We start from the raw sequence: 14,231 nt of genomic DNA on the forward strand, positions 1-14,231 counted from the left end.
ACAAACTGAAAGCTCAGGAAACAGGTCTATAATAGGGATACAGCTTTAGAGTCATCATTATATATCCATAGTAAACAACAGAAGCAGCCATGGGCAATGTACAGCTGCCTAGGACAGGAGAATTACGACCCCCAACACGTAAGAGAAGGGTAGAGGGAGAAAAGGCTGCAAAGAAGAGTGTTTAGAAAGGAGTATTCAACAGTAACAAATACTAGAGTGTAAAGGAAGAAAAGCACTGAGAAGGGACCCTTGGATTGAACAAAAAGGAAGTTGTCCATGACATTTTCCGTAGAGGGCTGAGGACAGAGGGCTGAAGACTGTATAAGTAAGAAGGAAAGAATTTAGAACGGTGGAAACAGACAATTCCTGACTATAACAAGAGGAAGAAATACAGGGAAGGAGCTGAAAGAGGACATGGGATAAAGGGACAGTTTGGAAAGATTAGGCTAAAAGACTTCAAAAGGAAGAGAAGGAACACCCCATCCATTTTAAAGAGAGACAGTGGAAAGGATGGGTACAGGTGAGGGTAAATTTTCAAGTGTGGGTAGAGGAAACCTCATCTGAGATCGTTTTCTTCATGGAGAAGAGATGAGCCCAAACTGTAGCAGAGAAACTCCCTTCCTGCAGATGGGCATGCACATGTACACACACATACCCTAAACTCACTTGAAAGTACACATGCTAAGGTCTAGGCTTTCACCTCTCTTTCCAGGTGTTGTGGACAAGTCAGGTGACTGCTCCAAAGCAACAGGGTAAGCTCATGAAAAAATAAAGTTAAAAACACAAACACTTTGAAACAAAGACCACTAATGAAAACATTTTTTACCAGAGGAAGCAGAAAAATAGAAAAGAGTAAACACTTAAGCTTAATAAGTATTCTCTCAAGGAAATAGAGGATTTTAGAAACATGAAGCGAGAATAAACTGCTGTGAAAAAGAATCAAACAGAGACTAGGTATAAATTACTTTATTGTTGAAACAAAGAATTCAATAGATGAATGGAATAGAATAGCAAGAACCAAAGAACAAATTAGTGACCTGGAAAGTTGAACTGAGGAAGCTTCCCAGAAGGCAACAGAAAGGAATAAAGAGATTAAAATAATTAAATAAGATAATGGAGAGTGGACGTGTTAACATCTGCTATGAGGGCCCTCAGAGAATTATTTTTTAAGATTTCATGTATTTATTTGAGAGAGAGAGAGAGCACAAGCAGGAGTATGGCAGAGGGAGAGGGAGAAGCAGGCTCGCCACTGAGCAGGGAAACCAACGTGGGGCTCTATCGAGGATCATGACCTGAGCTGAAGGCAGACACTTAGCCAACTGAGCCACCCAGGTGCCCCGCCTCAGAGAACTTTTTTAAAATATTTATGTATTTATTTAACAGAGAACGGGGATGTGCAGAGGGAGAGAATCTTCAAGCAAACTCCCTGCTGAGCACAGAGCCAGCACAGGGCTCAATCTCACAATCCATGAAATCATGACCTGAGCCAAAACCAAGAGTCAGATGCCTAACTGACTCAGCCATCTAGGTGCCCCGAGAATTTTTTTAAAAAGTAAACATAAGGGGAAGAAACAAAGAAGTAAGATAAAAAATGAAAGAAAGATGTAAGACCTCAAAGTACCTCCTGTATTACCAAACCTACCCCTAGACCGAATATAACGAAATGTAAGAACATCACAGGAAAGGACACTGTCAAAGCTAAATCTGTAAAACAACAAGGTTTAAACTGTTGAGAGATGGGCGCCTGGGTGGCTCAGTTGGTTAAGCAACTGCCTTCGGCTCAGGTCATGATTCTAGGGTCCCCGGATCAAGCCCCGCATCAGGCTCCCTGCTCAGCGGAGAGCCTGCTTCTCCCTCTCCCACTCCCCCTGCTTGTGTTCCTGCTCTTGCTGTCTCTCTCTGTCAAATAAATAAATAAAATCTTAAAAAAAAAAAAAAAAAACTGTTGAGAGACTTCTCAATACCATATAAAAGACTATGGTGAGGGGCGCCTGGGTGGCTCAGTCGTTAAGCATCCGCCTTCGGCTCAGGTCATGATCCCAGGGTTCTGGGATCGAGCCCCACATCGGGCTCGAAGTCTGCTTCTCCCTCTCCCATTCCCCCTGCTTGTGTTCCCTCTCTCGCTGTGTCTCTCTCTGTCAAATAAATAAATAAAATCTTAAAAAAAAAAAAAGACTATGGAGAAATGTCTTTAAAATTCAAAAAGAAACAAACTTCTAAGCAAAATATTATATCTAGCTAAACTATTTCAAAGTTCTTAGAGTTTGTATTTGAGCAAAAAGAAATGAATTTAGAAAGAAGTAGTGAAAAATGGGAAAGATGAAGGAAAAGGCTTAATAGTGTATTCCCTATCTTAAAAAACAATGACCAGGACTTGTATCTAGAATATACAAAGAATTCTCAAAATTCAATAGAAAAAATAAGCAATTCGATTAGAAAACTGGCAAAAGACACTAAAGGGAAAGAGAATATGAAGGTGGAAAATAAATATATGAAAAGATGTTCAGCATCATTACCCATTAGGGAAAAGCCACAATGAAATAGCACTATACACCTCTCAGAATGGCTAAAAGAAATAGTGATAACACCAAATACTGTTGAGGATGTTATAAAACTGGATCTCTCATACATTGTGAGTGGGAATGTGAAATGGTACAGTCAACCTGAAAGACAGTATGGCAATTTTCCACAAAACAACATACACACTTACCCAGCAATTATACTCTTGAGCATTTATCCCAGAGAAATGAAAACACATGTGCACACAAAGAACTGTACTCAAATGTTCATAATAGCTGTACCCTAAGAGCCAAAAACTGGAAAGAACTCAAATGTCCTTCAACAGGTAAACAGTCAGACAAACTGTGATACATCCATACCATGGGCTACTCCTCAGCAATTCTAAGAAGTGAACTATTAATGCACACAACTTGGATACGTCTCAAAGTAATTATACTGAGTAAAAAAGCACATGTATAGTCACCTCGTTTATGGCAAAAGGATACTACAGTCAATGCGGAAAGGAAGGTCTCTTCAATAAATGGTGTTGTGTCAACTAGATGTTATATGGAAATAAATAAATCTTGATCTCTACCTCATACCAACAAAAACAAAATTGAGACCTAAAGCTTCTAGAAGGAAACACTGGACTATATCTTTATGACATTACAGTACAGAGATTTCTTAAACATGATGCAAAAATGGTTAACTATAAAGGCTATACTGATAGACTGGACTACATTAAAATTAAGAATTCCTGTTCCTTAACAGCTATAATTAAGAGAATGAAAAGGCAAGCCACCAAGTGGGAAAAGATATTTGCAATATATACATATTCAACAAAGAACTTATATCCAGAATCTATAAAGAATTCTGACAAACCAATAAGAAAAAAACAAATAGCCCAATAGAAAAATGGGCAAAAGATGGTTCACAAAATGGCCCCCTTCCACAGAGGGCAAGGAGAGACTGAAAAAGAGGCAAACTACTCCAGATTGGTAGGTGGTAATTTTAATAAAGCAAAGGAATTTATATATAAGGCTTGTCTATACAGTTTCCCCAGAAGATTTAACTGGGCTCAGTCACGTATACCATCCACCTGGTCTCAACAACACCTTACTCTCATAAGGCTACATCCTTGAAACCACTGCTAGTACAAGAATAGTAGGTAGGACATACACACCAAGGACAGGGTGGGGTGGGAGATGGGGAGTTTAAGGAGCCTCCAAATGCCTGGGTCCAGCTCAAGAATTAACTGGTAGTCATATCCTCTTGATGACCTCCTCCAACAAATCTGAATAGGCACTTTGCAAAATAGGATATCCAAATGGTGAAGAAATACATGAAAAAGTGCCCAACTTCATTAGTCATCAGAGAAATGCACATTAAATCCATAATACTACTGAATTTGCTGAATTCACACCAGAATGGACAAATGAAAAAGACAAAGAAATCTAAGTGTCCAAATTTGGAGCAATTAGAACTCTCATAAAATGCTGCTGGTGGTATAATTGGTACCAAAAAAAATTAAATAAATAAATCATTTTGGAAACCAGTATCCGCTACAGCAAAACACACACATACCCTATGCTGTATCAATTCCACACCAAAAGAAATGCATAGCAGATGATGTTCTCTTTCAGCAATTTACAAAACAAGCAGACCAAAAACATCAGTAGGAATAGAGAAGACTTAACTACATGATTTACAAACTTCACCTAATCAACATATATATAAAGCAATGTACCCCACAATGAAAGAACATAGAGTCTTTCCAAGTATATACAGACTATTTACCAAAATTGACAAGTTAGGCCATAAACCACATCTCAACAATTTCAACAGCTTCAAAGAATATCAAATAGAATATGCTTTCTGGCCACAATATAAGTAAGCTAGAGATCAATACAAAAAAAAACAATTAGCATATCTCCATGTTTTTTGACTCATGGCACGGTATCAAAAAAAAAAAAAGCACAATGGGAATTTGAAAATATTCTTAACTAAATGATAATGAAGGTATAAATCAAAACTTCAGGTACATAGCTGCAGTTGCATTTAGAGACAAATGCCTTAATATGCATATGTTAAATAAGGATAAATCCTAAAAAATCAATGATCTAAGCTTCCAAGTCAATAAATTTTTTAAAAATCAGCAAAGTAAACCCAAGATAGTAGAATAAGAGAAATAATAAAGAACAGAAACTAATAATATGGAAAACAAATATACAATATTTGTTTGTAATAGAGAGGATAGACACAAATATTGCTCATGGAAAAAGACTAATGAAATTGGCAGACTCCTGAGGAAACTGATGAAATGAGAGAAAAAGGCAAGCTGACCACTACTAGGTATGAAAAAGAGGAGCCCAGACACCTACAGATCTTATAAAGAAGATTAAGAAGATCATAATGAGATATTATAAATAATTTTATGAAAATTTGAAAATACTGGATCAAAAAATATAATTTTCTCAAGTCCTATTTACCAAACTGATAGATTTTTTTAATGAAAAGAAAGCATAAATCATTTTATATCTATGAGAAATTTTTAATCCATAGTTAAAAACCTTTCCACAAAGAAAATTCCAGTAAATTCGATCGAACACGCAGGAAGAAATAACATCAATCTGACACAAAATCTTTCAGATAAGACAGCAAGAGAGTGCACTTCTCAACTCTTTATATGAGGTCAATATGACCTTGAAAGCAAAACCTAAAAAGGACATTACAAGAAAGGAAAATCTGTCTCATGAACAGAGAAGCAATACAATAAACATTAGCAAACAAAATCAAATAATATATCAAAAGGATAATCCTCACCTCCACATTAGACTTATTCCAAAAATACAGGGTGGTTAAAAATTAGATAAGCAATCAATGTAATTTACCACATTAATAGAAATAAACTAGAAATCCACTCAATCAACTCAATAAATCCAGGAAAGACTTTTGATGAAATTCAACAACTATTCAGAATTAAAAACAAACAAACAAAACTCAGCAAACCAAGAATAAAAGAAACTTCCTTAATATGGAGAAAAGGTATCTAAAAAAATCCTTCAGCAAACATCAAAATTAATGGTAAAATGTCAAAAGCTTTCCATGTGAGATCATAAATGAGACAAGGATATCTGCTATCACCACTTCCATTTCATGTTTTATTAGAGATCCTATCCAGTGCAATAAGCCAAGAAATGCAAGAAAGAAGAAATTAAAAGATTAAGAATTGGAAAGAAAGAAATACAATAGTCATTATTCACAGGTAAGATGATAATATACCTAAGCAAATCCAAAAGAAAATCTCATAAATTATTTAAATTATCAGTTGAGTTTAACAAGATTGCTGAATTTAAGATAAAAAAAATTGGGTATCAGTTTCTTATATGTGGAATACCATAATAAAATTTTTGTTTTTCATGTTCTACCATAATATATTATTTTAACAAACTATTTACTTATTAAAAGTTCTTTTCCTGCCATAAACAGTTCTGAGACAACATCACGAACTTCTACTTCATCTGTAACAATAGGTCCAGTTTGTAGTGTGCGCCTATTTGAATCAGAAAGAGCTTCTAAGACAGCCAGAAACCGGGATGCGGTGCTGTCAAACATCTCATCCAACAGCCGCTCTGTGATGGTACGTGGCCACGGCAACTGGAATAAAAACAAAAACAAAAACAAAAAACCACAGTCCACTTCTTTAAAGTTCTACAATGTTTAATATTATAAGCAAAGAGAAGTAAGGCATGCTTCACTAATGCTAAGAGTGGCTGGCCTATCATTGAGCTGGCTACTTTTATGGTGTTCATTTTTGAGGTGTTTCTCCAGACTCCATTAAAGTTTATGTCATAACACCATTACGTCAAAGACTGCTATTTCTTTATGTTCATGTTTCCAAGGCAGCATTAAAAGGCTATTACTGTCTTTTTATTGGGGCAACATCAATCTCCATATGCTTTGTGTTACCTTAATTACAGCCTTCAGGAACTGATACTCAAACTTTGGTTGCCTAGGAATCTCTCAGGAGTGCTTTTTTTTTTTTAAGATTTTATTTATTTATTCATGAGAGAGAGGCAGAGGGAGAAGCAGGCTTCCCAAGGAGCACGGAGCCCGATGCAGGACTCAATCCCAGGACCCCGGGATCATGACCTGAGCCGAAGGCAGACTCAACCATCTGAGCCACCCAGGCGCCCTTCAGGAGTGCTTTATAGATTCACAGACCAAATCTTGAGATTCAGTGGGTCTAGATGGGGCACTTTTCATAAGCACCACAGGAAATTCTAATGCAGAAGGTCCTTAAACCCAAATTTGAAAGAATATTTCACAGTATAAATAGCTGGTCTTGTGGTAGTTAATGAAAGAAGAATTGACCAGCTGTATAGCAATATGCTAATGACTTTTATGAGCCCTGTATGAATTCCCAGCCACTCTGCTTAATGATTTCCCCTCCTGCCTATGACTTGCCTCTACACTATTCTGACAACTGATCTGTTCTCTGTATTTAGGTTACCGGTAAGTAAGAGAAGCAGCTCTGGTCAGCTTTTTTAGAATCCATGTCCAGTTACAAGATACCCATCATGTCCCCCATATTTCCCCTGCTTCTCTCCTCTTCTTGGGGCAAAGTCAGAAAGACAGAAAAACATAAACAGGGTTAAAACTGCCTTGGACTATTTCTCCCCAAACATCAACTTCTCTACTCATTAGCTTCTATGACTTTTCAATCCATAGGTTAACTGATAGGTTAAAAACCTCAATGAACTTGAACTTCATGCCCTAGCCTTTTACAAACAGAGGTAAGGGTTTCTTCTAAGAATTTTACTGTAGGTTAAAACAGAGCTTTTAAAACATTATACTTAAAAGCATAATAAACTTTCTAATAATTAGAAGTATTCAAAATGAAATTATAAAAACCAAAGATTATAGTTAAATTGTTTTTAGAAATACCAGAGAAAAACTAGCAAAAAGTGAAATAGAATATTTATCAGAGCTGTAGATGAATACCAAGTAAAACATTTTAAAATATAAATATTTAAAAGAGCTATAAAAAAGATTTAAGGCAATAAAAAAACAATGGGTTGCCAAGCATGACAAGCAAATTATTAATGTCTACAAAAACGAGTTCATTTAAGTATATTTTAAAAATTAAAATCTCTAGTAGATAAATGGTCAAAAACTGTGGAAGATAAAATTCACAGAAGGAAATAAAAAGAGTAAACACAAATATAAGGGAAAGTTGGATCAAAGAAATAGTTAAAATGACAAGCCATTTTATAAAACGGAATTATTTAAAAAATAAAGAGGGATGCCTGGGTGGCTCAGTCAGTTAAGCATCTGACTCGATTTAGGCTGAGCTCATGATCTCGGGGTCGTGGGATTGAGCCCCAGGTCGGGCTCTGCACTCAGCGCAGAGTCTGCCCTAGATTCTCTCTCTCCCTCTCTCCTGCCCCTCCCACCACGTGCTCGCTCTCTCTCTCAAATAAATAAAAATCTTTTTTAAAAAATAATAGCAAAATGATAACAACTTGTAGTGAAATTGGTACCTGCAGGCTGTACCTTGCATAGCTATTTCAGAAATCAATTTGGGAATATATATCAGGAGAAATAAAAGTGCTTGTATCCTTTGATTCAAATCCTACACCTTGAACTTTGTCCACAGGAAATAAAAAAAAATAGCACATTGAATCTGTTGATTATTTCAATATTTAGAATAACAAAGAACTGGAAACAACTAAAATTTTAAATAGTAATAAAAATATTTGACCAGTTATGGTACAAATACTGCATAGAGCATGTTAAACCACCTTTAAAAACATCCGGATGGATGAGAAGCTAAATGACATGATCCAGATAGTATGTGCAACTTCTAAATACTATGGTTTGTATGACATCTACTCCATGAGATGTATTATATTAATCTCCAACATAATATACCTAGCCCAGTCAAGCTTAATTTCTCACTGTCCCCCAGTAAACTTTGTTTGCTCCTGCGTCCAAGCTATCATTGTGCCCTTGTCCTGTACTTAGAACGCTTTATCCTCCCGTCCCTATCCACTCAAATCCTGCTCATTAGTCCAAGGCCATTCAAAAAGACAGAACTGTGACTTTGCTCTTCTATATTCCACCATACATGTAACCATGGTAGGCATTTAATACATTCTGTTAAATGAATGAATAAAAATAAATAATAGTAATAGCTAATATTCCTAAGGACCTACTGCATGCCAGAAACATTCTAAGGGCTTTACATGTAATTCATTTAATCTCTACCATTATTTCCTTTTTTTTTTATTTATTTGACAGAGAGAGACACAGCGAGAGAGGGAACACAAGCAGGGGGAGTGGGAGAGGGAGAAGCAGGCTTCCCGCCGAGCAGGGAGCCCGATGCAGGGCTCGATCCCAGGACCCTGGGATCCTGACCTGAGCTGAAGGCAGATGCTTAACGACTGAGCCACCCAGGTGCCCCTCATTATTTCCTTCTTAATACTTATCACAAACTATAATTACTATACTTATTTATTGTGTAATTTCTCCACTAGAATGTAACTCCTATCTTGTTCATATAGCACGTAGTTTAAAAATATTTATTGAATGAATCACTAAACAGTCAGTCATTAGGAGTATGGATTAGTAGTCCTTTAAAGGAATCCTTTGAAAGTCAAACTGATTAACCGTGAGTTTACAACGGATTTACAAATTCAGAAATGTTTTATAAAATAGATTTAACGCGTATTGAAATTATTTTCTTTTGCAGACACATAATAAAATTATTTCATACATATAAAGCAGAACATTCTGCAAAGTATGTCAAGGTAATATACTATGACTTTATAAAAAGGGTATGATGACTATTCCCTATAGAAACTACCAACTAAACAATTATAACTTTTTTCTAAAAAGATATACCACCAGACTTTTCCATAAGATAATTATCTTTTTTTTTTTAAGATTTTATTTATTTGATAGAGAGAGACGCAGTGAGGGAGGGAACACAAGCAGGGGGAGCGGGAGAGGGAGAAGCAGGCTTCCTGCCGATCAGGGAGCCCAATGTGGGGCTCGATCCCAGGACCCTGGGACCAGGACCTGAGCCGAAGGCAGACACTTAATGACTGAGCCACCCAGGCGCCCCTCTATAAGACAATTATCTTAAAGGAAACCAGAAATAGATGTGTTTTTAATGTAATGTTATATGGAATTTGAAATGCTTCTCTTTGGAAATATATTTAATTTTTATTGAAGGATGATTATAAAGCATAATAATATGCTAATTAATGACAGTCTTGCAGCTTTGGATACTTAAATTTGGTTTGCTCAGAGAAAAAAAATTGCTAGCCAGAAAAAAAAATACCTACCCCTTGCTCTCTTACAAATGCTATAGAGCGTTACTACTCAACAATACCAGATGCGGGGGCGCCTGGGTGGCTCAGTCGTTAAGCGTCTGCCTTCGGCTCAGGTCATGGTCCCAGAGTCCTGGGATCGAGCCCCGCATCGGGCTCCCTGCTCCGCGGGGGGCCTGCTTCTCCCTCTCCCACTCCCCCTGCTTGTGTTCCTTCTCTCTCTGTGTCTCTCTGTCAAATAAATTTAAAACAAACAAACAAAAAAAAAAACAATACCAGATGCAGGCAGTTCCACAGCTCATCCAAAGAATTACCTATGATTGGGCAAGTCCCCACCCCCACTGATTATCCACCATTGGTCAGTAAGGGATATGATTTTAAAAGGATGTATGAAATGCACCTCTGGGCTCAGCAGCCAACATACCATAGTCACACTAAGAAGCAATAGAAAGCTACCATGCCCACATAATTTTTGTATTTAGATATTATGATTTATTTTAGAGAAAAGAAAAATAACTTCTCCGAAATGTTATAAGAAGAAATGCATGAAGAGAGCAGCAGGCATCGGAGTAATGAGAAAGCACTGGCCCAGAGTCCCGCAGCTGCCTTTGCGGCCTTTGAGGCCATAGTTCAAATACTCTGGGCTTTATGTTCCCCTATGGAATAGGACAGGACTGGACCAGACGATTTCCTAAATTTCTTCCGGGTTCTGAAATTCTACTACTCTCCTGTCCAAAACTGCTCATCTTCCCCTTCACTTTCATTTTTGGTCCCTAGCAAGAAGTTCACAGAAAAATTTACAGCCATCTAGGATACTCAGGGAAAGCTTCAAAGAAAAAAACCAAACTGGGCCTTCAGGGGTACTGAGGTTCAGAAAGGCAAGGGCAAGACAGTGGGAGGACAAGGCAGGGGGAGAAAGGGCAGAGGACCCCAGAAGGCATGACTATGTCCCAGTCTCCCACCCCGACAGCCCTTAGTACTGCTGACCAAACATGCCAGTCGCCAGGAGAGCCATATGACGAGTTTTGACATGAGAGGAGACTGCGCTCCCTTCCATGCTGGGCGTTATTGCCTGCGCACAATTCTCCAGAGCTTTCTCCAATGCCCTATGGCAGAACGACCAGCAACTCTCCAAATGAGGGCTTCTCCTCACCCTCACCCTTAGCAGAGCCCCCTGTGAACTGCCGTAGCCATCATGTCAGTGGGAAATAAAGGTTGTTTTAAGCCACTGAGATATGGGGGTTGTTTTGCCTCAGTGTAGCCTGGTTCCTGAACACTCCCAAGGGTGAAGTCTGAAGCTGAGGAGAGAAGGTGCCTCCACCTTCTCTCCAACCTCAAAGCCCACTAAGCTAACACCAAGCAGTCAAAGACAAAGGCCTCCGTGGCACCATTCCAAGTCCGCACTTGAACCTTTCCCAGGCTCTTCTTCTTCATCTTGCCCTTTAAAGTTACAAAACTGGGATTGTGGGAAGGTATAAAACTTTAAGAAAGGGACGGAGTGAGGCTGTGTCCGAAGTGGGAAGGCATTCCTCTATTTGCCATTGGTGCCGAGAACAGGGGGCAGGATTTAATACTGAGTGACCAGGCTTCAAGAATGGGAGGTATAACACAAATATACTGCAAAAAGAATTTGAACAAGAGAAGACATTCTTAGACTTACAGTTTGAGCTTCCCTCAGGTTAACTCTTATCTTTGGTCTAAAGAAACTTTTGTTTTTTCTTCTAGATTCAAATACTCCTCTTTTGAAGATCATCACTGCCATCTGTTTCAGAAAAAGAATTATATATGAGGTAACAATGGGATGCACTTCTCAACCACTAAGTACTTAATCAACTATATAGTGCAGTAAATTTCTTTTATTTCATGAAATTTTTATACCTTTATTGTGGCCTCTCTATAATGTCTTCTGGATTCTTCCTGTGATTGTGAGGAACTCATTAATTCCAGTTGCCTTAACTCATCAATTTTAGCTAAAGCACGCCGAGCAAATGCCTGTATGCAATTAAAATAAATTTAATTCATAGTAAGTGAGAGTATAGTGATTAAAAATGTATCAAGACAGCATGTTTTATTCTTCCAGATATTTGATTTAATTGGTGAATTAAACTCTAGGTTGATGCTAACTCCTTGTAACACTATAACTATCCCATCAATCATTTCCTACAAGCATTCCAAAATTCTGCAGGTCTAAAGTTAATAAGCTGTCAGATATGCTAACTTTATGAATCAAGAAAATCAAAAAAGTAAGAAAAGCCAAATTCTGTAGCTTCATATAGATGATCACTTCTCTGGTATCACATACACACACACACACACACGGCACACACACCCTTCCTCGAAATACTGACTTTCTTACTAAAGCATCCTGTACTATCTAGTCAACTGTTCACTTTGTCCACTAAATTGTGAGGTCCGCATAGGCTCTTATTTATTTTTGTATCTCTAGTACCCAGCATATAGGAAGTATTTACTAATATCTGGACAAAAAAGAAGGAAGGAAGGAAGGAAGGAAGGAAGACCTGCTTATTTAATCAGATCACCATTATTATGATTCTCTACAGTTCAATTTATGTCATTTATTTTACCATTTCTTTGAAATATTTCATCTATAATTTATAATTTTTCATGTAAATGCTTCTAGACATAATAACATACATGAAGGGTTAAATTTTCCAGTAAGGAAGAATTCCAATAGGAATCAAATAGTCCAAACTGTGTATATGTTCCCTTCCCTGACAATTTTAATAGCTACAGAAACATGTCACCGCTAGTACACACTCTAACTGTACATGCATGGTGAATAGTTTCTAGAATGTACCCCGGGCTAGAAAATGTACCCCTCAAGGGCTGCATTAGGCTATTCAGGACGAGCCACTACCAACCAATCCTTCAGAATTAGTTTGGGCAGGAAACATTAAATGTAAAGAAGTCACTAACCGGCCTGATGGTTGTGAACAGGATACGAAAAGATTTGTACAGATGTGATGGTTCTGTCCTGCACAAGACTTCCAGCCAAGAGGTTGAGTGAGGGCTGCAATCCAGCACCCCTGCACTCAGCAGACCATGCACTCTGTGGAGGCCTGAAGGAAGGGGTGCCTGCTTCTGATTCTCACCAAGCCCTCACCCAGTGACAAGCCAGCTACCACGTACGGTAGAGAGGGCGCCTTTGTTCATGGACACAGAGGTACCATAAAGGCTAATAGAAGCGCCTAACAGCTAAGTTACGTTTCAAGTATTCAGTCTAAGAGATACACAGGAAAAGAAGAAAAACAAGAAATTGGGCGTATTAAACAAATGGCAGCTGGAAGCAGAGAAAAGCAAGACAAATGGACTGTAGGGGGACTGGAAGGAAAGTGACTTGCATACAAGCATCCAATGAGGAAGACAAGATACCCGAAATCTTGTCCAGAAAAGGGGCAGAGGAGGCAGAAGTGAACGGAGAAGAAAGGAGAGAGCAGAATACAGAACAAGAGATCAACAGAATGGAGAAGCCAAGCACATTTCTGCAAATAAACCCTGGGACTTGTGTCTTGTCCCACTGCAATTCTTTAGGTTTCGTTTGTCTGTTTGCGTTTGTGTTGCTGGGCATCTGAAGAAGAAAATGCTGAATAACTTATATTTTTAAATACTGGAATGCTGAGCGTGGAAGGCGGCCCACCTCTCCGTGAATGCCAGCCTGGCAGTCATAATAGCCCTGGCAGACAGCGGTGTAAAGGGTAGCTCTCCACGTCAAGTACCTGACCGACAGGAGGGGGACCGAGAACTCCATACACGAGCTGGCCCACAGGAGGTACTCCAAGGCCTGAGGGAGAAAAAGCACACTCGAATGTATTTCCATTTTATCAGTGACGATTTCTATCTAATATAACCAAATTATAAGTCATGAGCACAAGTTGCTGACTGCTTAAACCAAAAATACCATAGATAGTGAGTCAAGAGAAAACAAGCACTTAAAAAGTAAAGGAACAATTTCAAGAACTCGAAATCTCAAGTTAGTGATTTTAGGATGTCTTCCTTCTTAGCTCCTAAAGTGCTCTGAACTCAGCTGGTTTTTATTAATATCGGTCAAGGGTCCACAGCAGTGTAGGAGGTAATTTACATTATGTTTCTATACCTACATATCTCCGTTACATCCAATGCCATTAATATGCTCACGTGGGTGTGATTCCAAAGCTAGACTGTAATCTCTTTGAGAACACAAATGGCACTTTGTTATTATATCATCAGCACCTGAAAGAGTACCAGGCACACAGTAGATATCTCCAAGTGCTAGTAAATGCATTCCGTGGACAAACCTTAAAGTCAGCAGAATCAACACAGGAGAGCTAACAAGTCTTTGAGTTGCTCAAGAAAATAATGATAATAAATTTGGACAACAGAATAAAGTCCTTCTTC

The 14,231-nt window shown here is 38.2% G+C and overlaps 1 protein-coding gene and 1 long non-coding RNA gene across 2 annotated transcripts in view; one reads left to right on the forward strand and one right to left on the reverse strand.

Annotated features, from left to right (window-relative positions):
* The window catches only part of CFAP54 (cilia and flagella associated protein 54), a 301,093-nt gene that overhangs the window by 261,614 nt on the left and 25,248 nt on the right, over positions 1–14,231 (reverse strand). The window contains exons 6-9 of the mRNA XM_027594798.2: positions 13,495–13,638; positions 11,715–11,828; positions 11,497–11,598; positions 5,958–6,156 (exon numbers count right to left, since the gene is read on the reverse strand). Of these exons, the coding sequence (XP_027450599.2) occupies positions 5,958–6,156; positions 11,497–11,598; positions 11,715–11,828; positions 13,495–13,638 (559 nt within the window). The remainder of the gene's footprint in view (positions 1–5,957; positions 6,157–11,496; positions 11,599–11,714; positions 11,829–13,494; positions 13,639–14,231) is intronic.
* The window catches only part of LOC113922649, a 101,663-nt gene that overhangs the window by 43,659 nt on the left and 43,773 nt on the right, over positions 1–14,231 (forward strand). Inside the window, exon 2 of the long non-coding RNA XR_003520023.2 lies at positions 11,562–11,626. This is a non-coding gene — a long non-coding RNA (uncharacterized LOC113922649). The remainder of the gene's footprint in view (positions 1–11,561; positions 11,627–14,231) is intronic.

This window comes from Zalophus californianus, chromosome 9, assembly GCF_009762305.2.
Source record: "Zalophus californianus isolate mZalCal1 chromosome 9, mZalCal1.pri.v2, whole genome shotgun sequence".
In the NCBI taxonomy this organism is placed as follows: domain Eukaryota; kingdom Metazoa; phylum Chordata; class Mammalia; order Carnivora; family Otariidae; genus Zalophus; species Zalophus californianus.